The sequence below is a fragment of the Acomys russatus genome, chromosome 17 (genome assembly GCF_903995435.1).
Source record: "Acomys russatus chromosome 17, mAcoRus1.1, whole genome shotgun sequence".
NCBI lineage: Eukaryota > Metazoa > Chordata > Mammalia > Rodentia > Muridae > Acomys > Acomys russatus.
Window position 1 is genome coordinate 60008503 of NC_067153.1, and position 24800 is coordinate 60033302.

Genomic DNA, 24800 nt, shown 5'->3' on the forward strand with positions numbered 1-24800 from the left:
CCCCACTGCACCTGGCCGTATAATCAGGCATGGGGCGGGGTAGGGGGTGCGTCCAGCCTTCAGGGAGCTAAGTGGCAGAGCTGAGGGCTGGGAGGGGATTCTAGGGTGACTATGCACACAGCAGAGGTGTCCTCTCTCCTGCAGGATGGGCTTAGCCTGTGCATGTTTAAGGCTGTGGAGGGTGGGAGTGAAGACTCTTGACCCTCACCCACTGAACAAGTCATTTGGGGGGGATTGATTCACTCACCGGGGGGCCTTGGGCACCTCGGGCTCCCTTAGGACCAGTCACTCCAGTAGGACCCTGGGAAGGAAAGAAGACAGCGATGAAGTCTGGTGGTCCTGGGGAGGGCAGCAAGCATCTGTCTGAACTTTAATATAGGACACCTGAGGGCCAGGCTGTCAGAGCAGAGCGTCCCAACACTAGGACCCTGTGCAAAAGCTATCATGGGCAGTTCTAAGTGCCTCACCACTGGAGACTGCAAGTCTTCTACAAAGACGACCCCAAGGTCTCACCTCCTAGGAAACCTGCTCTCTCTGCTCATCAAGGAGACCAAGCACTTTGCTTTGGCCATCTGTGGTCGGGGGCACAGCCTATCCTCAGTGCAAGTGACCTAACACCCCATCTGTGTGCCTCATGCACCAGAACCTAGCAGAAGCTCCTCCCTACACTGCTGACACACCCACCAGGTTCCCAGTTAGGCTCCGCCTGTGTGATCTACCAGGGCCCTCCTCCTCTCCTGGCCGGCAGTGATGCTCACCTGTGGTCCAGGGGCTCCAGAGGGGCCTTGGGGGCCGGGGGCACCAGCATTTCCTTTCTGTCCAGCTTCTCCTTGATCACCCTTGGGGCCAGGCTGGCCATCAGCACCCTGTCAGAGGAAGAAGGGACAGATGAAACGACAAGCAAGCTGACTGCTCCAGATTCTGCCAACCGGTTCTGAGAGTACACAGCCATGTGTCTGCCTTGTGTCTGGAAACTGGGTTTAAGACAGGGTTGTTCCGTTGCTATGGAAATGTGAAAGAATGGGAGGAAGTTCATCTTTCCCTTTATTGCCCTCTTGCTCTCCTTCCCTCTGTCCCCCACCAGAAGATGCCCTTGAGACCCGGGTGTGGAGCCAGACGGCATGGGAGTAGGGTAGACAGAGATACTCACGGGAGGCCCAGCGAATCCAGCAGGTCCAGGTGGCCCAGTCTCTCCACGTTCACCCTGTGAGAGGACCAGGAGGTGTCAGGCCCTGTTGCCTGCCTCTATGCTCTCCTCAGGGTCAGAGTCTACTGCCCACCCCAGCTTTGTGTCCACCCACCCCCCCGCCCAGAGAGAAGGCATCTGAGTGACCTGAGTCCCAGGGACCCAGAACAGAAAGCCTCAGCTCAAAGGTCCTGAGCACTGACCATGCCTGGACCTGTGTGACCCTTCCCTTTCCTCGCACCCCTAGCCCCAAAGCACAGGACCAGGCTGAAAGGCTCTGTTGGCTTCCTCACTTTTGGGGTCGAGGAGAGCGTGATTCAGAGGAATACACTCACCGGAGCACCACGAGCACCAGTACTTCCTGTAGGGCCGGGAGGTCCCACTTCTCCCTAGGAGTGGGGAAAACAGGAATCAGAGTGGGCCCTGAGGACCCGAGTGTACCTAGGAATCTCTGATGTTGGCAAGGGAATTCTGGGTCCATAGACCTCACTCTACATCCAGCTTTCTTCTAGTCCCAGCCATCCCATCTGTCTCTTCAAGGCCTAGGCTGGGGACACTTTCTACCAGGCAGCGGCCCCACCCTACAGGCCCCACAAGTCACACGCTAATAGGGCCTCCCACCCTTCAATCTTGCCGCCATTGTGGAAGATGATGGCAGGTGGGTAAGATTTGGCTGTGTCTGGTGGGAGGTAAGAGGGGACGGCATTCTGGGGGAGGTGGACAGACAGAGGAAGGTCAGCCACAACTCACCTTTTCGCCATTAGCACCTGCTGGACCTGGGGGGCCGATGGGCCCAGTCAGACCCTGGAGGGAGAAAGGTAGAGAAAATGAGGTAGACAGAGTCAGGCCAGTATCACGAGGTTCCTCAGGGATTCTGGGAGCCCCGAACCCAATAGACTTTGATGTACCCTCCCATGGTCTCAGAGCCCACACTCACTGTCTGGTCCCCAGGTCTAAAACCAAAGTCCCCCTAGTTTCTCAACTCCTTTTCTGAGTGCTAGAGGCTCATGGGAAATGCCTGTATCTGTACCATCCCAGCTCCTGAGTCCAACAACTAGCATTCACTTACTCGTCCACCGTCCTTTCCAGGAGCTCCCTCTGGGCCTTTCTCACCAACATCGCCCTGTGGGAGAGAAAACCGGGTACTTTAGAGGATACTTCAAGAGCAGCTGCTAGGTCAGCTCTCCTGGCGAAGGTTCTGGAACCCAGTCCCTGCCTTGGAGGCCTTTTATATGGGCTTAGGACTGGCGACAAAGGGTAACAAGAGGTTTGCTTGTTGTTTGTGGGGGGCCTCCTCCTAGTTTCTCAGAGAATGGCCAGGATCCTCGCTTTCAGAAGTACATGGAATGAGTGTGAGGGGATGAAGTGAGGCAGCTGTGGCTTCGAGGTGAGGCCCAGGACTTACTCTGTCTCCCTTGGGCCCAGCGATACCAGCTGCTCCCCTCTCACCAGGCATTCCCTGGAGACCTGGAGGGCCCTGAGCCCCAGGAGGGCCATCTGGGCCAGGTGCACCCTAGGGAGGAAGACAAGAGGAATCTGTAGTGAGCAATACCTCTCTCACGGCCCGATTGTGTGCAGCCTGGGAAACCAATGTTCCAAACCTCTGCTCTTTCCTATTTTCTTCCCCTTTAAATTCCCTCCCCAGCGCCACCGCCCTCCTAAGCCTCCTTCCTTCCGTGCTCCCTCTCCTCCTGCTCTCCCTTCAGTGAGCTCCCCTAGTGCTGGATGGATGAGCCTGCAGGACTTGGCCTCACTTACTTTGGGACCATCAGTACCAGGAGTGCCAGGGAGGCCACGGGCACCCTGGAGGCCCTGAGCACCGGGAGAGCCACGTTCACCTGGGAAACCTCGCTCACCCTGTGGAAGAGACACCAGGCAGGAATCAGGCAAAAGTGATGGGGAAGATGGGATTGGGGGGGGAGGGGAGGGGTGGTCCCCAAGAACCCAAGGCAGGCTGCAGTGCTGGGAGACATGGCAAAACTGAATGGAGAGAAAGCAGACCCAAGGAGACACTAGTGCGGAGTGGCAGGACACTCACCCTGGGACCCACAAGGCCAGGAGTTCCAGCTTCACCAGGAATACCCTAGAGAAGAAAAAGGATGTAAGAGTGATGGTTGCCGGCTCTGGACCCCAGAACCCGCCCCTCCCCCACACACACAGTGGCAGAACATGTGTACAGGAGGGCTGAGCTTAAACTGTTGTCTGGAGAACTGGGAATCAGGTCTGGGACATTCCCAGGCTTCATGGGGCTCTCCATGTACCCTTTCTTCCTTGTCACCTGGACATCTACTCCATACTCACCTGGTCACCTTGTTTTCCACCTTCACCTGGGGGACCAGGAGGTCCAGGAAGTCCCTAGAAGCCAAAGTGGCATGGATTAGTCAAAAGATAAGTTTTCTCCCTGCACCGCCAGGAAGGCACAGCACAAGGAAGAGATAGCAATTAGGGCCAGGTAAGGGCAGCCTCACCCTCTGGCACCCCATGAGAGGGGTAGGCCTGCTACCCATAATGCCTGCCAGAGAGCTCCAGGCATGGGAAGGGAATTGCATCCAGCCACCTACCTGGAACCCTGATGGTCCAGGAGCACCCTGCTCTCCTCGTTCACCAGCAGGTCCCTGGAGAAGAAAGAAAAGGTGAGCCAAGCCAGGAATTTGGAGAGCCCGAGGCCCTGGGGCATGGGTTAGAAGCCTTCTTGCATTGACCAGCCAATGGGTGGCTGGGTACTTTTCCTCCTGCATTGGCCAGCCAATGGGTGGCTGGGTACTTCTTCTCCTCCTGCATTGGCCAGCCAATGGGTGGCTGGGTACTTCTTCTCCTCCTGCATTGGCCAGCCAATGGGTGGCTGGGTACTTCTCCTCCTGCATTGGCCAGCCAATGGGTGGCTGGGTACTTCTCCTCCTGCATTGGCCAGCCAATGGGTGGCTGGGTACTTCTTCTCCTCCTGCATTGGCCAGCCAATGGGTGGCTGGGTACTTCTCCTCCTGCATTGGCCAGCCAATGGGTGGCTGGGTACTTCTCCTCCATCATCTACCTACACTACCTACATGGCCTCCTAGGACACACTCTCCCATCTGGGGATGGCTTAGCCACCTCCATCACTCAGTGGATCTAAGGTTCCTTGTTTTAGCTCCCACAAGACCATCAGGAGGAACTGGGTAGGTACTTACACTGGGGCCAGGTGGTCCTGCAGCTCCTGTCTCACCATCTTTGCCAGGAAGGCCCTACGGGGCAGAGGAAAAGGAGTTGTGACAACTTATGTCTGCAAGTGTATTTTTTTGGGTCAGGGGTTTTCAGATCAACAAGGACCATTTTCAGGCCTCGCTGCTCTTCCTCGCTGCACCCACCATTTCACTTCAGCCTTTCTTTACATAGACATCTTCCTCAGTATCCAAGCCTTGCCCCTGAAACCCCTCAGCTGCCAGCAGAGTCCCTGGCTGGATCCCAGAAGGCACAACCTAACATGTGCTCGGCCATAGGAATGAGCTCTTGCTAACCAGGGATATGAAGCTCATGTCTGGAGGGTCGCACCTCCTGCTCATCTTAGGAATCCCACCAACACCGAGCCACAGGCACTTACTCTCAGACCAGGAGCACCAGGCAGTCCCTTCTCACCAGCTTTGCCAGCCTCGCCCTGAAGAAAGGAGAGAGAAGACCAGGAGTTGGATGGAGTGGGGCGGGGTAGGCTGAGGAGCCTGGGCCTTGAAGCCCCATTCTGGTCAACAGCAGAAGGTAAGATCGAACATCAGCCCCTCCTCTTACACTCAGGGGCTATAAAATGTGACAGTGGTGACATCCTAGGGTTTTAAGGCACCCAAGTCTCCCCCAAGTCATGTGCATTCCTTGCAGGACACGGAGGACAGAGCTGTCCATGACAATGAGAGGCCACTGGTCACCTGCCTTGGGTTAACTCTTGTTCAGGACCCAGCCCTTTCTCCAAGTAGAAAAAGATGAAGGAAATGAGAGAGTAAACTGTTACTTACGTTGGCACCTTTGGGGCCAGGGAAACCCATGACACCAGGCTGCCCACGAGCTCCCTGAGGACCAGGAGGTCCAGGGCGACCGTCTTCACCAGGGGCTCCCTGAAAGACAGGATGCCGTTCTCAGAACATAGTCCCTTTGGCTGTATTACTCCATCAATATCGACTAAGTAAGTGCCTCTGTGAGGCAGGCACAGAACAAAGAGCCAGCCATGGACATGCATCTAGGGTTGACCAACCCCACACACGGACCCATCTACAGGAAGATGCCCCTGCCTCAGAAGTTTTCCCTGAACCTCTAATCCTTGTCACCACTCCTCCTCTTGGAAGGTACCCAGATGCTGTGTGTGTGTGTGTGTTACATGGTCCATAAAGCCCACCATCTACCTCTCACCCCATTCTCAAAACGTGCAAAATCCTAGGCTGCCTTCACCCAAACTCCCGTCTCTCTTCCCATCATCTCCTGAGGGATGTCCCCTGTTCTCCCAGGACCCTCATCGAGGTGGCACACTTACAGAAGGACCAACTTTGCCTTGAGGGCCAGCATCACCAGGACGACCCGTAAGACCCTTTGTTGGGAAGAGAGAAGAGAATGATATCAGTCAAGGGCTCCAAACCTCCTAACCCTGATAAAGAGCTTAAGAGGATGCTGGTGGGAAGGATGCTCGCAGGGAGGGGAGGGGTGTAACATCCAAAACCAAGGACAATGGTAGTGCTCGCCTCCTTACCCGGGCTCCAGGAAGACCAGGTTCTCCAGGACGGCCAGGGTCACCATTGGCTCCCTTGGGACCAGCCAGGCCACTGGGCCCTCGCTCTCCAGGGGCACCCTACAGGAGAGGAGACAGAAAGTCAGTGGAATGCTTTGTAAGGGAGGAGGGGGGAACAGGAGAGACCACGCCCCTCTTTCTGCACTCACCTTGGGACCTGCTAGACCATCTTGACCTGGGAAACCACGGTTGCCAGGAGCACCCTAGGGAGATGTAGGAAAGAGACAGAGGGTGAGGATGGCTGGCAGAAGTCTCACAGGCTGCAAGGGACCCATACCACCCACTTCCCACCACTGTATCTGTGGGGTAGTAGTCACAGCCTGTTCCTGCCTCTCTAGGGAGAAGCTCACTGCTTTATGCCATCCTTGGGACAGAAGGCACAGGCAAGATAAGGATGCCTGTGCCCCTGGGGCTGGATGGGGAGGAGAAGAGCATGTTATCCGGCCGAAACAAAGAACCGTGGACAGGACACATGTGGCGGGAACCTCCTTGCCTACTTACTCTTTCTCCAGGGGGACCGATGGGCCCAGCACCCCCAGGTTCTCCTCGAGCACCTCGTTTGCCTTCTTCGCCAGCAGGGCCGGGGGCTCCTTGGGGCCCAGCAGGACCCTGATGACAAACACAAGACAAACAGGTTAAAGCTTTCACCTAGCCTTGGGAAAAGCGCCGGCCTGGTGTGCGGAGGAAGTGGCCTTGGGAGTGTGTCAGGGCTTGGGCAAGAGGGGCCTGATAGGACCAGCCGTGAGGAGCTGAAACAGCCCAGGAGAAGGGGATAGCTTGGAACTCAAGCTATTCAAGCTATCTCGCTCTTTTCTCCAGGAACAACACAGGAGAGGGCCTGGAATGGGGAATGGCTGGGGAGGGGGCATGCAGTGGGGCAGAGGATACTCTCTGTGAGTCAGAGCTACAGTAAAGAAAAAAGACCTGAAGACAGATACTCACGGTCTCTCCCTTGGGGCCTGGTTCACCTTTGAAGCCAGCAATGCCAGGCTCACCCTAAATGAGAGAACGAGAAGTGCTCACACCAGCTTCCCTCCAAAGAATCCGCCTCCCCACTCCCCTCCCCACATGCACCCCCAGAAGCCTACTGCCGTGAGCAGGAGGGCCCAGGAACAAAAGGGGGCCTGTAGGTAGGACACGGGGACCATTTCAGGTTCTTACCGTCTGACCTTTGGGGCCCAGAGGACCAGTTGCACCTTGAGGACCAGGAGGGCCACGGGGCCCTGGGAAGCCAGGGGCACCAGCAATTCCAGGGGCTCCCTGTCAACCCAAGCAGAAAAGAGGTGAGTGAGGAGAGGAGGATGAAAAGGCTCTGAGATATCCTGAGGACGCAGCCCAGGGCCGGTACTTACAGCAGATCCTTTGGCTCCGGGAATGCCGTCAGTCCCTGGGTTACCCTGATAAGAAGATGAGATTGCGGTAAAAATAATCAGCAAAGAACTGACCCAACCGTTGCGCCCATCAAGCCCCAGTCTAGGGGTCAGGGACAAGTGCTGTCCACTCCAGGCCATTCGTGCTGGACATCTCATGGTCTCATGGGGTGGACTACGGGTGGAGGTCAGTGGGAGGTGCTTGGCCAGCATGAAGCTTTAATGACTGGGACCCCCCCAGGACTCCTTCAAGTGGCACATGCATTCAGGGGGGCCAAGGCCACAGATGTCATGCCTTCCAAGCCAAAGCGATGAACTTACAGAAGCGCCTGCGGGCCCAGGGGACCCAGGATTGCCAGACTCGCCACGGGGACCTTGGGCACCTTCAGGACCACGTGCACCGGTGGGACCAGCTTCACCCTGGGAAGAAAGTGGAAGGATGAAGGGAGGGGAGGGTAAGGGAGGGGAGGGGAGGAAAAGGGAGGGGAGAGGAGGGGCAGCAGCAATTCAGAGGCGGCTGTGTGCACAACTCTTGCACATGCCCATATACCTGTGAGTGAAGAGTCATGCTTACACAGGAGTCTGTCATGTCTGTTCCCACCCAACCAAGCAACATGGAGATTTGATATCCCACTCTGGCCTCCTCCACTCTGCACCTCGCTTCTGCCCTGTAAACCCCACACAACTACACAGACGCCTACTGGACTCCAGCAACAAGCAGCTCACTGGTCCTGTCAGCCTCTGTCAGAGAAGTCTTAGGGCCATGGGATGATGGGCTGGTGGGCAGTCTCTTTCTTGTCCCCTCTTTTTGTTTTTTTCTCCAATTGAGGAACAAAAGCCAGAAGGGTGATTCCCCAGGCCCTCGGCCTTCTGTTTCCTCCAGAGTCTCAGCTCAGAAGGGGTTCCTTTCTGTCTGCCGGCTGGGACCCACTAAGTGATGAAAGCTGCTCCGGGCTGAGGCCTCAGCCTGTTTGAAGTACCAGGAAGCCAGGGCAGAAAGCAAGCTGGGACAGGCTCTGCTTTTCTCTAAGTGAACTAGCAGGCGTCCCTGTGTAAAAACTCTCTCTTTTTTATTTTTAATTTTATTCCTAAAAGTCACAGCTCCCTGTGATCTGGCTCTCTGGACTGGGGTCCCAGGGGAAGGCTGCTGACCTGGAGAGAGGTCAGAGCCTCCTCAGGTTTCTGCACACAGCATCGCTTTGGTAATTATTATTTTCTAAAGGTCAGGCCCCCTCACCTTCTGCCGTCCCTCCTCACAATGGGTCCCCTTCACTGGGCTCCCAGAGGCCTCAGACACTGTCTGGTTGCCATGGAAACCCCCAGGAGTGGAAAAGCAACCTGATGCCAGTGACACAGGGAGGCTCCTTATTCATTCCCAGGGACACTGGAATCCCTCCTGGGCTGCAGGGGCCTTCCCCTGAACTGGCTGGCCTCCCACTGGCCTCTATTAATCCTTGGAAGCACCACAAGAGCCCTCAAACCCCAAGAAGTAGAAATAGGAAGAGGCAGAGGGAAACACTGAATGGTCTCCTTGCCTCTGCACCCTCTACCCCTCTCCTTCCCCTTAAGCTCCTCTGGGTAGGTCAGCATTTGCACACCCCTAGGCTTGCCCTCGCCTTTCTCTCCCTGGTCGTCTCCCGTGCATCTCTAGCTTTGCCCATCTTTCTCTACAAGGTGAACCTCCAGCCTGTCATCAAACCATACTCTCTGTCAGTGAGAGAGACCCACAGAGGCTAGGGTGAGGAGACTCTTTAAAGGGAAGAAGTGACAAGGGAGCCTTAGCAAGGGCTATGGGGAAGAAAGAGTGTGTCTTTGACTGTCTGAGTTCCTCAGCTTGGCCAGCAGATCACGCACCTTGGCACCGGGAGCACCAGGGAAGCCAGGACCACCTGCAGGACCGACAGGACCCTGGCAAGAACAAGAAGATGGAGGGTGAACGCTGGATCTAAGCAGACACCCCAGATCAAACCCCTTCCTCGCTTTCGGTTGTTTTTGCCCATTGTGGCTAATAGAAACTGTCCCAACTACTGCACCAGAGAACTTCAGAGAGATGCCTCACCTTGCCTGGCGAGTCTCTGAGCCTACAAATCATAAGAAGCCACATGGCTTTGACCTCTCTCTTTGGAAGAAGAGACTGGGGGAGGGGAGCTGGGGAAGACAGGGCTGCAGGGTTACCAACATGCTGAAGGGACAGGCCACCTCCTTCCCTGATACTGAGGACAAGGGTAACCCCACAGACTTCAGGGCTGCTCCTTGAACGGCACAACTACTGTCACCTGCTAAAGATGAGAGGGACTTACTGGAGGTCCAGCAGGGCCCGGCTGGCCGTCGTTGCCCCGAGCTCCCTGTGAACAACAAAAAAAAAGGAGCTGATGTGAGCGGCATCCACAGATCCAGCCCACCTTTACATCAAGAGGAACACAGTGGTGCGGTGTCCCAGGCTGAGCATGCGTGACTGGAGGGACAGAGGGCAGCAGGGGGCGGGGCTCCTTCTCCTGACTGACGGAGCTTGGGTAACTTCTCAGCAGCCCTGTCACTTCTAAAACTTCAGCTAGGCCCCAAGTATCCCTGGCTTTAGGCCAAATGTTCGTGCAGAAAGACAGTGGACCGGGCAAAAGAAGACTGGCAGAGGCAAGGAAGGAGCTGCCCGGGTAGCCTTCCTTCCCTCCTCTGTGAACTCCAGGCAAACTCTGGCTCCTTCAGTACAGCAGAAATGGCCCCTAGGATGTTTCCTGTGGCCTAGGAAGGTGCTCCATGTTGAGGACAGGCCACTAGCCCTGGTTCACAAAGATGCCTGAGCTTGGATTTCCAAAAGCCTCAGCTTTGCCAAGCGGGACTTGCGCTTTGAGAGTTCACAAGTTTGGGGTGAAAAACCTCGAAGGTTTTTTTTTTTCCTCAAGTGCCTGTGAGGAATTCTCCCCTAACTCCTTGAGTCATTGTGTTGGGTACAGCCAGGCCTAGGATCTGGGCCCTGTTCTCAGCTTTCCTAACACTGCGGCCCTTGGCAGTGGGGGTCGCGACCCACAGGTTGAGAGCCAGTGGGCTTAAGGAAAACTTTCTGCAAGTCTCTGTCAGAAGTGTGAGGGAAGGATGTTCTGTGGTACCCAGTCTTCTTCCTGGTGTGAGCCATCTCTCCCCACAGGGCCTGACAGCCATTGGAAGTGGGGAGTGGGGGGCAAGAGGCAGAGGGAATGCAGGGCCTGTTCTTCTGCAGCCCTTCCTGGCTGATCCAACTGCTCTGGAGAAACCCAAAAATGCCTTTTTCCCTCCAGGGGTCAGTGAGCAGAGAGCAGGGTGAGAGGGAGGTAGGGCCAGTCTCTAGATGCAGGCTTTACTGAAGGGAGGCTGGGGAGTTGCCTGTGTCTGAGGTCTGCATGGACACTTTCTAGGCTCAGAAAGCCTCTGGGAAGTCTCCCAGAGACCAGGGCAGACTGAGGAACGCCATCACCACCTGTGACACGCCCCCCTGCTGCCACCGCCAAAAAGGTGCAACACAATGCTGAGAATTTTAAGTCAAGTCTCATAATCGCACTGCCAGCATTTTCCACATGTGGACAAGTCTCATGCAGGAGAATGAAGAACTGGGACGTACTATGTCTAGGAAAGAGTGGGACAGTGCAAGAGGTGGGGGCGGGGGAGCTGTCTTCACCCAGTCCCAAATCTGCAGCTCTGGCTTCATTAAAAGCCTCAGACCTGCCTGACTCCACAGAGGCCCAGAGCCTCCTCCCCTCACCACGGGGCGCGGTGAGGCCCTTGGCCTGCTCTGGTTAACTATGCATGCGGGTCAAGGCTGCGGGTTTCACAGACCTGCACCTGAGGGGAGTTTGTGCCACCCAGATGCAAGGTCTGGAAGGCCACTGCAGGGAAGCTGATCTCAGGCCCTGCAAGGACCTAGGAGGAGGGGCCGCTGAGCTTGGCTAGCTGGGGTGAAGACCAATACATGTCTTTCATCAGGCATCACTCGCCTGACCAAGCACCCACAAGGCCTCTCTATTGCCTGGGAGCCAAGCTAACCGCCTCCATCTGACACCTATGCCCCGCCCCCCCCCCACATTAACTAGAGGCTCTAGAGGCCAGCAGAGCCTGGGACCTCAGTGCACAGTTTGCCTTAAGCTCTTTATTCTTTCTGGGCCTCGATTTCCTCATCTCTAAAATGGGAGTCCCAGCCAGGCGTGGTGGCGCACGCCTTTACTCCCAGCACTCGGTAGGCAGAGGCAGGCAGATCACTGTGAGTTCAAGGCCAGCCTGGTCTACAAAGTGAGTCCAAAGACAGCCAGGGCTACACAGAGAAATCCTGTCTCGAAACACCAAAATAAATAAATAATAAATCCGAGATTCAGCTTCACAGAATGAAGGGGAAGGTTAGAAAAAGTACAGCACGCCAGGTCATAAATCAAGGAAGGGCCACAAGGTGGAGGCCGCCCCTGTTGTATCGCTATTCACAGCAGCATCAAGGGTACTGTCATCGGAACTGAGTAAGAGGGCAGAGGAGAGGATAGCTTGGACAGCTACCACATCTAAGCCTGTTCCTGCCTGCTAACTGCACAGACTGGGAAGGAGTAGCGGTTACTAAAGGGTGACCTCAAGAATCCAGACAGCTGAGGCAAGCCTTGCTCTCACCACCCCACACTCCTGTAGCACTGCTCTCCTTCCACTCTGCAGGCCCCACCCCACCTGAAGATCAGGAATGGGGAAACTCGGGACGGAACCTTCTGGTATGATGACACTCCCTGAACCTCACCAAGTTGGGTTTTGTTGTTTCGTAGGAGTTGGATGGGAAGGGGTGTTGAGAAAGGTCTCACTGTATGGCCCAGGCTGGCCTCAAACTTGTGATTCCTCTGCCTCAGCTTCTCAGATACTAGGATCATAGGTATGCACTTTCTAGCCCAGTTTATCACTGAGTTGCTTTGAGGGTCAAGAGAAATATACTTTTGTAAACTGTAATGTGTTGAGCATATAGTGGAGACTATCTTTGAGGATTACTCACCGCAGCTCCAGCAGGGCCAGTCCGTCCTCTCTCACCAGGCAGGCCACGGGGACCCTGCAACACACACCAGGACAGTGTAAGCGTGAGCTGACACAATGGTGATGACTTCTTCTGGAGGGTCCTTCCCACCCACGGTGGCCCTCCTCCTGCCTCTTTGCACCAGGAAGCTCAGGAGAACACTCCTGGTGGTGCTGTCTTGCCCCTGGGTCCTGGGCCTTCCTCCAGGCAGACCCATGTGTATTCCTGTTGTTGCCTGTGGTGAGCAGATGACTCCCCAGAAACATCGAAGGCAAACAGATTTTTTTTAAAAAACTGAAACATGGTTTCGGTGTGTCTAACAGTTCTTGTTTCCAGGAAGTGTGGGCGAAATTCCGAACAATCTGTCTACTGCAGGGTGGGTTTTGCTCTCGTACTCAGAAAATCTGCAAAGCCAGGTATCTGCTCTGCATGAGGGCATGAAGGAGATGTTGTTGTTTGCAGGATAACCTTGAGAGCATGGGGTGGCTTTCCGGTGGGTGACACCCATACTCACCATTGGGCCAGGGGAACCATTCTCCCCAGGGGAACCACTCTCGCCCTGGGGGGAAAAAAAGAGACACAGCGTCAATGTTTGGAGTCCTAGCTTCTGGAAAATTCCCAGGTCAGTCATTGAATGAGCTGGCTGGTAGGGCTGAGACATGCCAGCTTCAATTCTACGAGAGGCAATCCCCTTCCCGCCTCCGCCCCAAGCTTTAAGGCAAGATGCAGGCTTGGCTGGTCCCAACTATATTCTCACTCCCTTGACCCTTCAGCGTCTCCCTGACTGACATCACCTTTCGTCCCCTACCGGCAATCTCTGTGTGTTTTGTGGTCCCTTACCTTCACACCTGGAGCACCAGCTTCTCCCTTAGCACCATCCAGGCCTGGATAACCCTGGGAAACAAGAGAACGGTTCCATCACACATGTAGGAACCCACACAGGAGATAATGTGCATGCCCCAAAATGTTTTCTCTCCCAGTAGCTCCTGCCTTCCAACACCCTTACCCATGACACTTACCCTGTGACCTTTGACACCAGGAAGGCCTGGGGTTCCCGGGAATCCACGAGCACCCTGAGATGCAAAGAGGAGGTACTCAGGGGAAAGAAGAGACTGGGTGACGGCTGCTGAAGACTCAGCTCCCTTGGGACACCAATAAGAAGCAGACACCCAGACATCTCCATAGCTCCTTCAGCCAAACCCAGACCATCATCTCGTGATCATGCAAATATGATTGACAGCTCAAAGGCACAATATGTGCTGGTACCATCAGTGCCCAGTTTTAAATTGAGCTAATCAAACTGAGTGAAGTATATGGGCTGGAAAAACCTTGTGAGACTAGGAAAGGTAGGGCTTTACCTGAGGGCCCGGAAGGCCTCTCTCCCCAGATTTTCCGGGTTTTCCAGCTTCACCCTGAACAGAAAGAGAGGTGTCTCATTTTTTTCTTGGCAGTCCCATGAGCAAAACTCTGCTGCTGTGCATCTGCCTACCTGACCATCTTGACCATCCCCCTGCAGATGCAGATGTCCCCTCCCTGAATGCCTCTCCTGTATTGTGGTTTACCTTAGTCCTCCCTCCCTAACCCCTCAACTTTCCCAGCAAGCTTTTGCTGCCCTTCCCAGAGCTCTGTGGACTGGCCTGTGTGCCCTGACCTCAAGAGGCTTTACTGCGGGAATGCTGGTCATAACACCAGCTCAAGAAAGCCAGCTCTCATCTCTGCTTCCCCCCCCCCCCCCCCCCCACCCCCATGCTCTGCAGACAGCCTGGCTCAGGCTGAGCTTTCCCACTTCATTTACAATTGAGATGATGTTAGGGTGTTTACTGACCGATTCTCTCTTTGTTTTTTCTACTCTACGCCTTTGTGCCTTGCATTCTCCTCCCATCCCCACGCCCACCCCCCACCCCCGTCCCTTCTCCTATTTCTCAATTTTTCTTCCCGAAATTAATGATGTTTTAAGTATACCCCTTCTCTTTGGATCTAAAACAGTCCCCAGGGACCTCGCAAGCTTAGTTGCAATTAGAATTTAGGACTGGCCAGTGGTGTTTCTCAGGAAGTCTCTCTACCCATAATCCCCAGCACACACTCTCCCTGGGGTATGGAGACTTCTGGGGTCCTACTCACATCATCACCAGGTTTTCCAGGAGGACCAGGAGGACCACGGGGACCCATGGGACCCTACGAATAGAGAATTTAAGAGACAGTTGGAAAGAGACACAACGGACAAAATGTGAGACCAAAAAGGTAGTTTGGAAGCTAGCTATCCTGTGGTGAGAAGGACAAAGAAGGTCAAGACAAAATTGTCAAGTAGACCATGATAGGAGAAAGAAACAGTGCTGGCTGGTGACCCCCAAAAGCTAAGTGTCCTGATGGAGTTCCTGACACACTGGTTCTCTGGTTGAGTGCGCATGGGTAGGAAGTACCACCTGAATCTCCTATGGCCCTCTCATTGTGGAAAAGAGCTGGCAGAGCCTGGGTGCAGACAGGAGCTCGTCTGGTAAAAGAGAGCACCGCCCCCCCCCCAAGCTCCTGGGGGAGGGATAGCCTATGGTACCTGGAAGCTCCTGGGAGGGGGTAGCCTATGGTACTCACAGAGACTCCAGGCTCGCCAGGTTCACCAGGATTGCCTTGAAATCCTTGAGGGCCCTAAGAAGGGAAAGTAAGGACACCATGTTGACTCCCCAAAACTGTCCTGTCAAAGCTCGATGAGCATCTGCAATGCCACTAAGAGGAAAAGGCTGAACACTTACGGGGGCACCGGCAGGGCCTGGGGGTCCTCGGGGTCCCATGGGGCCCTGCATTCGAACAGAGAAACGAGAGAGACACTTACTGGCCTGCTTCATCGGCAGCTCTCAGGGTTCCAGCAGCCAAACAAAGGACAAGAAGAGACTGTGGGAGCTCTGGGGGGAGTGGGGAGGATGGCTACGAACAAAGGGCCTCCTGCGGCTGCTCTCTCCTCTTTCCCGCCCCCCACTCAACCATCTATTTTTATTTATAGGCACCATCTGAACAGAGAAGCTGGCCTCGCTGTCCCCCTGGATGGCAGCCATGTTTACTAAAGTCTGAATTTCATTTAGCACGTGCCAAGCCAGCGCTGCAGGCTGAGATTTCCTGCTGGAAGCCTTGAGGATGCTGGAGAACAGTAGCTGCGGTCTGCCTTCTTCAGTTCGCCTTCCAACGGCAATAGCAGCTGGCTCTTGCTAATACACCAGCATGCACCTCTCTCTCTCTCCTCATTCTTCCTAGACAGTCTAGACCATCACTCAAACTGGCATCCATCACCATTAAAAGCCAAACTCCTTGGGCTAACTAAATGGGGGGTGTTTAACTAGCCTATGGAGATGAGATGTTCCAAACAACTATCTGCAAGGCAGAGGTTGTCTAGGTCTCTGGCTTTGCTGAGGGTGAGCGCCTCCCCTTCTAGGTAGTAAAAGTCTTACCATTGGACCTTGCATTACCCCCATCTGGGCACCGCCGCCAGCCTTCTCGTCAATTCCAGCCATCTGAGCCAAAAAGTTCTGCAAAGCAATGCAACCAACCACGTTAGGAGGCTAAGCGCACCCCCCCCACCCCCCCGCAACCCAGCCGTCAGAAAGAATTTTGCCTAGCCTCTACTGATTAAAGACCAGCTGAGCATTGATCAGAATTGCCAAGGACACCTGACAATGGTTTTGGGAATGTGTTCTTGCGACAGTGGCAGGATCCCTTTTCTGGAAAATCAAGTGTTATTTGTAGTGGTCTCAATTCCTCATGTGCCACTTTATAAATTCTAGACTTTTACAGTCTAGAATGTTACCTAAATAAAACATCCCTCTTTAAAGGCATTCTTTGTTCTCTAAAACATTGGTGTCTGGCAAAGGCCTGACACTTGGTCTTGAGATATTTCGGGAAGGGTTACAGTGGACGTCTGTCAGCCCACTTAAATTGAAGAATTTAAAACATAGTAGACCTCCAAATGGCACACCTACAAAAGCGGGGCAGTCATATAATTTGTTGGCTGGTGTGATTCCAAACACGACAGAAGCCACACACCTTCACTCAGTGGAACTCTTTCATGAGAATGAATAGTTGCTTGGAATGTACTTGGCAAGGGCGATGGGTAAATGTCTTCCAAGGACAGTGGTCACTGCTCTTCCAGAGGAATACAAGTGCCCAGTCATCTTTTTCCCACACCCCTACACCCACCCCCAAGGATCAACCGTACGATGGGGTGCCAGGAAGCCAGGTAGCTGAAGGCCTTCTTTACAGAAACCCATTGAAGTGAGAAAAAAAAAAAAAAAAAAAAAGTCAGCCCTTCCCCCCACAGCCTCAAGCCTCATAATGTGATTCTACTCAATTATAGGCCTGAGGTGAAAGCCACGAACGGCCTATGTACATGCTGCAGGCAGTCCTGCGGGCCAGCCAGAGAAGACCGAATAGCCATTGAGAAGCCACAGTTCTGGAGGGTCAGCCTGGAGAAAGGAGAACTGAGGACACTTACTCCACCAAGGCCAGGGGGACCAGGGGAGCCTGGAGGGCCAGGGCGACCAGGATTTCCAGGGGTACCAGGCTCTCCATCTCGGCCGCGAGGTCCAGGTGCACCCTGGACAGGAAGAGAAAAAACAAACAAACAAACAAAAAACAGTAGCATGAAACACTGATTTAGGAACTCTCCATCCCGGGCAGCTCTCAGGAGGTAACCAGGCCTTTGGAGGACCTGGGGGTGGGGGTGGTGGTACAGAAGTCAGACTTTATTGTTGCCTGCTCACCTGTTGTCCCTTTTCACCGCGCTCTCCTCTGGGTCCTTGTTCACCGGCAGGTCCCTGAAGGTGAGGAGCATGGTGGAATGGCATGAGACTGGAGGCCGTGATGGCTCAGTTGCAATAAGGGAAGAACGGAGGAAACACTCTCCCCCTTTCTTACCTGAGGGCCAGGAGGTCCTTTGGGTCCTACAATCTGTGTGAGGGAGAACGTCGCAGGCCCATTGGTTAGAGGGGTACATTTAGGACAGCCATTGCACGGTTGGGGGGGGGGCAGTGGGATAAGGCAGGGTGAGGACGATTTGTACTTACATCCTTGATGTCTCCAGGTTCTCCTTTCTGCCCCTGCAACAGGAAGTGTTGGCAGCTGGAAGCGGAGGAGCCCACTTAGCCCCAACACCACCCGCCCCCCTGCTATCCTAGCCTCTCAGACAGGACATCTTCTGAGGTCTAAGGAAGAGGAGATTAGCCTCTCAGCGACCCTGAAGAAGGGACACGAGGAAGCAAACTGCGGGGCCAGTGAAATGACAGGTGGTTAAAGCTCTTGCGGAGCCAGCATGCGGCCACCTATGGTGAAATGACAGAACCAACTTCTCCGAGTTATTCTCCATCTGCCTCACATGCACCATAGCACACGTGTGTCCATACCCACACATACAATCACATGGGGCGGGGCGGGGAGTGTGGATGTAATAATTAAATTACAAAACAAGGCGTCTTACCTTTGGTCCTGGTTTTCCTGCAAGGGAAAACAGAGAAGGAGAAGGTAAGACAGGGACCACATCTTGTCATTCAAACTCTCTTTGGAGGACCAAAGAAAAGAACCACTGTAAATGGAGGAAGCCAACTCCTCTCTTGCTCCCCTGAATCCCTCTGTGGCAGGTGTGAGGATCACAGAGCCACTTTGTTGCCGAGGACTCATAAGGAATGGAGGTGCCTCTAAGTTTATTAGTTAAAAAAGCATGCATAGTGTACAGGAATGGATTGAGAGCAGAAGAGAGGCAACCAGGGGGCAGAGCACAGAAGACCCAGAGGTCAGGCAGCCCTTCCCAACCCACACCCTCCCAAAGAGGAGCCTGAGGAAGCCTTACATTAGCATGGCGCCTCCTTGAAGCACAAAAAGAGCAGAACACAGAAGTTATAAAGAGCATCGCAGCCAGGGCCATCCCAAACGTATAAGCCACTACCCCACCATAGCAGCAAACTCCTATAGGCCATCAACACTGCACTGGCATGGGCCCCTCAGATAGGATATCTGAGAGACTGCGCCATACTAGGTGTCAGTGTTGGGCAAGCATTCAGGAAAGGTGACTTCTCGATTTCCTGTTTGTCTCTCCTATCCACGTGAGTAAGAAGCGGACAATGAGCCATCCAAGAGACTTGTGCATGTGCCCTCCACTTTCTCTACAGGGAGATGGGACACTTGTCTGAGTGTTGGGAAGGGGGTCGCCTATACTTTTCGTCAGCACTGGATCTAACTGTGAGTAGTAGGTAACTACCATCAGTGTGCAGGAATGCGATCACACTCTCTGGACTCTGACAGTCCAGTCACTCTTTTGTCTTCTCTGTCCCTTACATGGTGGTCAACACCAAGTTGGAGGGGGGGGGCAATGCAAAGAGGAAATACCTCCATTGTACTCTACTTCAAAGTGGGAACCCACTCTGTCCTCTTGCTTACTGACAGGGGTTTCTCCACATTAATGACCATGTCCTTTCTATAGAGAGGACAAGGCACAGGTGACACACAGGACAAATTAACTCATGTTGTAGCTAGACAGAGTCTGATTCCCACTGTGGCTCTAGTAATTAGCAGACTTGAGTCATAAGAGGAAACCTTTCTGTAATTCCCTTATTGTTGAAAACACACGCCTGAGGTGTTAGGCAAGGGAGGGTCTCTCTAGTAACTTCCAACCTGCAATCGAGAAGTGGCCTTGCCTTCCTGCCCCACCTGCTGGGACCAAATGGATAGGCAGCTTCTCAGCTTTGAAGAGAAGGGCCAACATCCATGAGAAGCTATCTGCTGCTGCGTCTGCAAGTAATTTATTTATGTTGGATAATAAATAAATAAATTACGACCACTGGCAGTGGCGAGGTCAGCGGTGCAGATGGGACAGCACTCTCCGAAGGGGATCTCAGGGTTGAGGCACTCTGTGTCTTCACAGATTATGTCGTCGCAGAGGACAGTCCCAGTGTCACACACACAGATGGTGCAAGGTGAAGGCTTCCACACATCCTTATCTTTATACCTCTGCCCATTCTGCAGACAGCTGCCAGCCTCCTCTGCACCAAGGGAGGTGGGAGTGGCAGCGGGCCAAAGCAGGGAGCAGGGAAGAGCCAGAGAGAAAGAGAAAGAGGTTACAATCAACTTGACATAATTCAAATGCTAAAGGACGGGAGGGTCAGACCTTACCAGACTGACTGAACTTAAAAAAATGAGTTTTGGGAAGCATAATTCATCTTTCTGTGTATTTTACAGTATCTGCTACGTGGGAATCATGACCCTAGCAATAGAGGAGAGCTGTTTACTATATTCCCTGCATATTTTTTTACTTTACTATATTCTCTTCATCTTTCCAGCATAGAAGAAGGGAAGCTGCAGATAGGAAAGGATATATTGGAAGATGAAACGGTGAAAACTCTAGCTGGAGAGCAAAGACATCTTTTTTTTTTTTTTTTTTTTTTTTTTTTTTTTTTTTTTTTTTTTTTGGTCGTCCTATAGAAATAATGAGATTTTCTAAATACAACTGACAGCTAACATTCAGAGAAAGCACAGAGAAGTCTACCTACAGACATTAAAAGATATGAACATATAAACAGTAACTTGAAAGGCAAGCTGGGCTTCCGGCTGGAAGTCTTGCCTCTATCTGAAGATGACAACTCCAATATGAGTGTTAAGAGGCTCTTAATGCCTGGCCTTGGCTGAAACTGACCAGTCTAGACCCGCGTCTTCCAAGAATGCAAAGGAATAATGCCCTGCCGTCTGGAATTCGCCCTGCACATGAAAACTGTGCTGACAAGAGAGCTTCTCAGAGCGCCAGGGACCGAAGAGCCTGGACCACGTGCTAGGCAGAGCCCAGTGCTGTTTTTCTCATCAAATTCTCAAAAGCAATGGCAAAAGCTGAGGATGAATAGTAGCTACAGACCCAGTGGGCGTGGAGAAAAACTGGCCTGCCCTCTACTCTTCTAGGAGAGCGAGAGCCCAAAGATCAGTCTCCCTTTTCTTTTCCACTGGAAGAAACTCGTCTAGCCTTTAGGCAAGACTATCAAGGGGAAGGTGCAGGGAAAATGTCGAAGCTTCTGGGACAGACCTCGCCCCTCCTCTCCCCCAGCAACGCTAAAATAGCTGGAGGTGACGAAAGCGAAGGCGTCCGCTAATGATGTCCAGTCCTGACTAAGAAAGAGCATTCTATCGCCCCAAGAGCCGGAGGAAAGCCCTGGGAGGTTGCAAAAGCTGGTCGAGTTCCCCAGGGAGGGCGCCCCGGGGCCTCGCGGGCCAGAGGCGGGGGTGAGCTGAGCTGGGTGTGAGAGCCGCTGGCTGACTCTTTGTGGCTGGGGCTCTGGACACAGCTCTCGGGCAGACAGACACCCGGAGAGTAAAAAAGGAGAATAAAATGACTGCTTAAGAAAGAAGCCAACACCGTAACCAGATCCCCTAGCGCGGTCAGAGGAAGGCAGCACCACCCTAATTGTGGCACGAAAGGGGCTACAGATAGCATCCTGGCCTCCTGATCCGGTTCCCCTCGTTACCGCCGCGCCGCATAAGAGATTCTTTGTGGCTGGCCAATAAAAAAGCTACCTCTTTCGGGGAACTGTTTTTGCTTCGTCGCCGTTGCGCGCGGGGGCCGGAGCCCGGGAGGTGGCAGCAGGCAGGCACGGAGGGAGGGGGGCACTCTAGGAGAGGGGGGTAGGGGAGTCGGGGGTGGGGTACCCACCAGGCCTAGCCTCTCATGAATGGGGCTTTTCTCGAGAGCATACAGAGCCCGATTCACAGGTCTCCGCGAGGAACCAGTTTAAATAAATACGGGCAGGGTTTCACCCCATCTGGAAGCCATCGCTGCCCCAACGCAAACAAGCCTCACAAAGGAGGACTGAGGTCTCCCCGCCACAGCCAGCAGTCCTTTTGGAAGCTAGGACTGAGAAATGCAGATGTGGGTCAAAATCTCCGCGGCCAAGAAGTTTCCCAAACTCGTGGAAAGATGGAGAGGAGGAGCATGGTGGGCTCTAGTTTTCCCGACATTCCTAACGTTCACGCAGGCGATGCTTTTCCTCACTGTCAGGTCTTCGGGTCCTCTGGACCCAAGACTGGAGCGTGGGCGTGTTTGTATAGATGGGACATACCAGGATGCAAAACCAACCCGTCAGATACAGAATCCTACTCCTCCTAAGGAGGAGGAGACCGAAAATTTTAGATCCCCCTCCTCCCCAAAGTTGTGGCATTTCACTCTCCTGCTAGAAGGTTGAGGCGGTGAGAGCTCTTCGCTACTTAAGCGAGCGCCTACTATCAGGTGGAGAGGTAGAGAAATGTTTAGACACTCAGCCTACTCCTTTGCTCTCTACAGAGAACACTGATCAAGACCGCAGCTTGTGGGTGTGTGCTTGCAAATTTAGGACAAAAATATAGTCAGGCCCATCTCAGACCACTTACAAACACTTCGATATCCACCCCACCCCCACTCCGAGCTCGAGCACACGACTCCGGCTTAGCTCGCCTCCCTGCCACCCTGAACGGCAAGGGCCGGACCATGCAATCCTGGGCTCAGAGCTGTAGCGCTCTCCGCTCCAGCCCTGCCCCCGCCGCGTCCGCCGCGCTAAGGAAAGGAGAGTCCGCCGGGGCCCGCCGCCTTCCAAAGTACCTCTGGAGACAGCCTGGTGGCAGGGAATGCGCACAAAGCCTCAGGGACAGAGGGTCTGAAACTGCCCAAACAGTTTCACCTGCGATTGATTTACAGTCTGTAACATACAAAGACAAGGCTGGAATCCCAGCCGTCGGAAACATGCCCAAACACGTGGAAGAAAATTCTCTCTACCTAATACACTTTCCAGGCTTCGTTTATCCTGAATATAATCCCAGACAGTGGATCTTACCCAGGGAGGAGGTGGAAAGGTGCGGGGAACCGCCCTTGGACCAAGGCTGTACAGCTGCCATCTCTAATGATAGCCATAAGCGGTCACTAGCCTCACCCTCCACCCATCCATCGCTACACACACAGTAAAGTAAATCACTGTAGACCCTCAGGAGAGAAGGGGGTGGACCGTGGAGGGAGTACTCTTGAGGGTGCATTTGGAAATCAGGTCTGGTTGGAGATGTCAAGCCCAAGGGAGGCGAGGCCGAGTTTCAGGGTTGGCTGGCTGCACCTTACTCTGGGCCAGCCTGGAGGGGGAGGGAACTCGAGAGCGGCGCTGAAGTCGCAGAGAGCCTCTTTTTCTTTGTGGCCTCGGATTTCAACCCATCAGTGTCAGAGTTAGTCCTTTGTCCAGCGCCCCTTTGAGCCCTGTGGCATCTAATCCTGGACTAAACTGATAAGTCAACCTGTAGGCGTCTCTCTAGATCTCTCTTACTTTTAAGCGTGGGACTTCTGATCTCGAAGCCCCCTGATCACAGCCGGTGGAACGGGGCGCGTTTACATCTGTGTTCAAACCTGTCGCATTCGACACTTTGCAAATTTATAACCTTGCTTAACGCAGGGACCTGCAAATGTCTCGACTCTCACCGAGGATGCTGCCACAGAGCTCCTCGCTCGCAGAATTCAGCTCAGAATAAACTCCTGTGTGCTATGCGTCTAGGCTCCCTAACTCAGACCGGGCCTGGGAAGGAGGAGGAAGGGAAGGGACGCCTGTCAGGGAAGCAGGCAGGGGTTGAGGGCGACTTACGGGCATCCTGGCCTTGACACCGAAGGACCGCGGCGATGAGCAGCGTCAGCAGCACCAGCGACTGGGGAGCCCCGAGGCGGATCATGGCTCACCGCGGGGCCTGGCAGAGCCTGGCCCAGGCGAGGCGCAGCGAGGTGGCAGAGCACGGAGCGGGTCCGGGTCTCTACCGCGACCTCATGCAGTAGGCCCTAGAAGAAGGAGGAGGAGGCAGGAGACCCGGCAACCCAGCGGCGCTCTGCGTCTTCTCCCGGCAGTGGCTTCCGTTATATGCGCCCGGTTGCTCCTAAGGCTGGCAAACTAGCCCAAACCGCGGGCCGCCCCCAGCCCCCTGCGGGGCTGTAACCTGAGACCCCGCCCCCGGAGCCCGCCCAGTCCGGACCAGAGCCCACACCTGCCAAAGCCAGACGCCCCTCTCGTGAGCCCAGCTTCCCGCCCCCCGATGTGCCCAGTGGCCTGATCGGGCGGGGCACCGAGACTGCCTCCGGTCTCCCCCACTTGGGACTGCCGCACTGCCCCCTCCAACCACAGGCGGGAAGGGGGGCCTCCGGCCCCTCCTCTTGGAGTTCTGCTGGGGTTAGAGGGGAGGGGGTTGTTTGCAGAGTCTTAAGCCTGGAGCTCTAGACTCGGGACAGAATAGACGTGGGAGGACGAAGCTACAAAAGGAGCAAGGAAGGTGGGGCTGGGGAGTTTTAGGGGAGAGGAGGTTCGTGGGGGGACCAAAATATAAGCCGATGAACAGTTGTTCATAATCCTAAATCTGGGGGACAGTAGAATGGACCTGCCTTCTAGCCCCTTTAGGGAGTATTTGCTCCTCTGTTCCACCTGGAGGCTCGCAACCACAGCCCCCCTCACCCATCCCCCCTGCAACTGGCTATGAAAGGGCCTCCTCTGCAGCCTAGGCAGCGGTGGACTGAACGGATGGCTTGGACCAGGACTGGTGTATCCTGCACAGAGGCAGACCTGTGTGGAGGTGTAGGGGGCGGGGCAGGCCAGGGAGGGGGACTGAAGGAACCACAGAGAATCAAGAGAACCACCAGGGCAAAACGGTACACCCAGCACCGGGTTGGAGTCACTGTCTAGCTCCAGTCTCTTCCTGGGCCCTGTCCAGGAATCTCCGGGAGAGAGAGTGGGCGCCCTTAGTCTGGATAGGGCAACGCAGGCCAGGGACTGTTGGCCACTCAGGCCCTGGCCAGAGAGTCTGGAGGCTGCTCCAACCGGATTCAGTTTTGTGAGGTGCGGGGGGGGGGGGGGGGGGGCCGGTGGGAGGGGGGCGCAGAGTTTCCTAGTTGTCCCCCCACCCCACCCCTCGCGGCCCCCATACACCTTAGCCCAAAACTGCCAAAATCCTAGGCTCACCCCAGCCCTTGCTGTATTCACCATGTCTCCTTTGATAACAAGGAGGAAAAGTCCCCAAATACATATTTTCCCTCAGGAGTGAAATGGTCAGCCAGTGAACTTAGGCAAAATGGAACTTGGAATTCTGTGTCCCTTTCCTCCAGAAGCCGGCGGTCCTTGGGAGAAGTCACCTCCATAGACCTGGCTGGACTGCCCAGGGAGTGTACTGGGCTTAGCCTCCACACCAACCACCTCAGGCTTTGAAGCTTCTTGGGACAGAAACAAGAGTTTCGAGAGTGTAAAACTTAATTTCTATGCTAGTGCGCTGTCTGGGAAAGGGCAGAGTGCTTCAACCAGTCTGGGGAGGGGGGTGAGTCTTTTTTTGGCTCTCCTCTTTGGATCCTTCTGCCTTGGTCTCTGCTAGAAAGCTGGTTTCAAGTCTGCAGTGCCCAAGTTTTCTCAGGACCATGGCTGTCCTGTCTTGGCCTGGAAGACAGTTGTAACTCAGATTTCCCAAGATCCCATCGGATCTCTAAGCTGTCTTTCCTAATAT

At 54.3% G+C, this 24800-nt stretch overlaps 1 protein-coding gene across 1 annotated transcript in view; it reads right to left on the reverse strand.

Annotated features, from left to right (window-relative positions):
- The window catches only part of LOC127201616 (collagen alpha-1(II) chain), a 29156-nt gene extending 5924 nt beyond the window's left edge, over positions 1-23232 (reverse strand). The window contains exons 1-40 of the mRNA XM_051160295.1: positions 22913-23232; positions 19118-19321; positions 17764-17780; positions 17354-17386; positions 17205-17237; positions 17051-17104; positions 16783-16884; positions 15743-15820; positions 15053-15097; positions 14895-14948; positions 14427-14480; positions 13664-13717; positions 13325-13378; positions 13146-13199; positions 12820-12864; positions 12288-12341; positions 9601-9645; positions 9155-9208; positions 7622-7720; positions 7283-7327; positions 7092-7190; positions 6873-6926; positions 6432-6539; positions 6080-6133; positions 5892-5990; positions 5679-5732; positions 5167-5265; positions 4764-4817; positions 4354-4407; positions 3748-3801; positions 3488-3541; positions 3225-3269; positions 2945-3043; positions 2592-2699; positions 2256-2309; positions 1937-1990; positions 1522-1575; positions 1151-1204; positions 759-866; positions 244-301 (exon numbers count right to left, since the gene is read on the reverse strand). Of these exons, the coding sequence (XP_051016252.1) occupies positions 244-301; positions 759-866; positions 1151-1204; positions 1522-1575; positions 1937-1990; positions 2256-2309; positions 2592-2699; positions 2945-3043; positions 3225-3269; positions 3488-3541; positions 3748-3801; positions 4354-4407; positions 4764-4817; positions 5167-5265; positions 5679-5732; positions 5892-5990; positions 6080-6133; positions 6432-6539; positions 6873-6926; positions 7092-7190; positions 7283-7327; positions 7622-7720; positions 9155-9208; positions 9601-9645; positions 12288-12341; positions 12820-12864; positions 13146-13199; positions 13325-13378; positions 13664-13717; positions 14427-14480; positions 14895-14948; positions 15053-15097; positions 15743-15820; positions 16783-16884; positions 17051-17104; positions 17205-17237; positions 17354-17386; positions 17764-17780; positions 19118-19321; positions 22913-22997 (2680 nt within the window). The 5' untranslated portion in view covers positions 22998-23232. The remainder of the gene's footprint in view (positions 1-243; positions 302-758; positions 867-1150; positions 1205-1521; positions 1576-1936; positions 1991-2255; positions 2310-2591; positions 2700-2944; positions 3044-3224; positions 3270-3487; positions 3542-3747; positions 3802-4353; positions 4408-4763; positions 4818-5166; positions 5266-5678; positions 5733-5891; positions 5991-6079; positions 6134-6431; positions 6540-6872; positions 6927-7091; positions 7191-7282; positions 7328-7621; positions 7721-9154; positions 9209-9600; positions 9646-12287; positions 12342-12819; positions 12865-13145; positions 13200-13324; positions 13379-13663; positions 13718-14426; positions 14481-14894; positions 14949-15052; positions 15098-15742; positions 15821-16782; positions 16885-17050; positions 17105-17204; positions 17238-17353; positions 17387-17763; positions 17781-19117; positions 19322-22912) is intronic.
- Positions 23233-24800: the final 1568 nt, after the last annotated feature.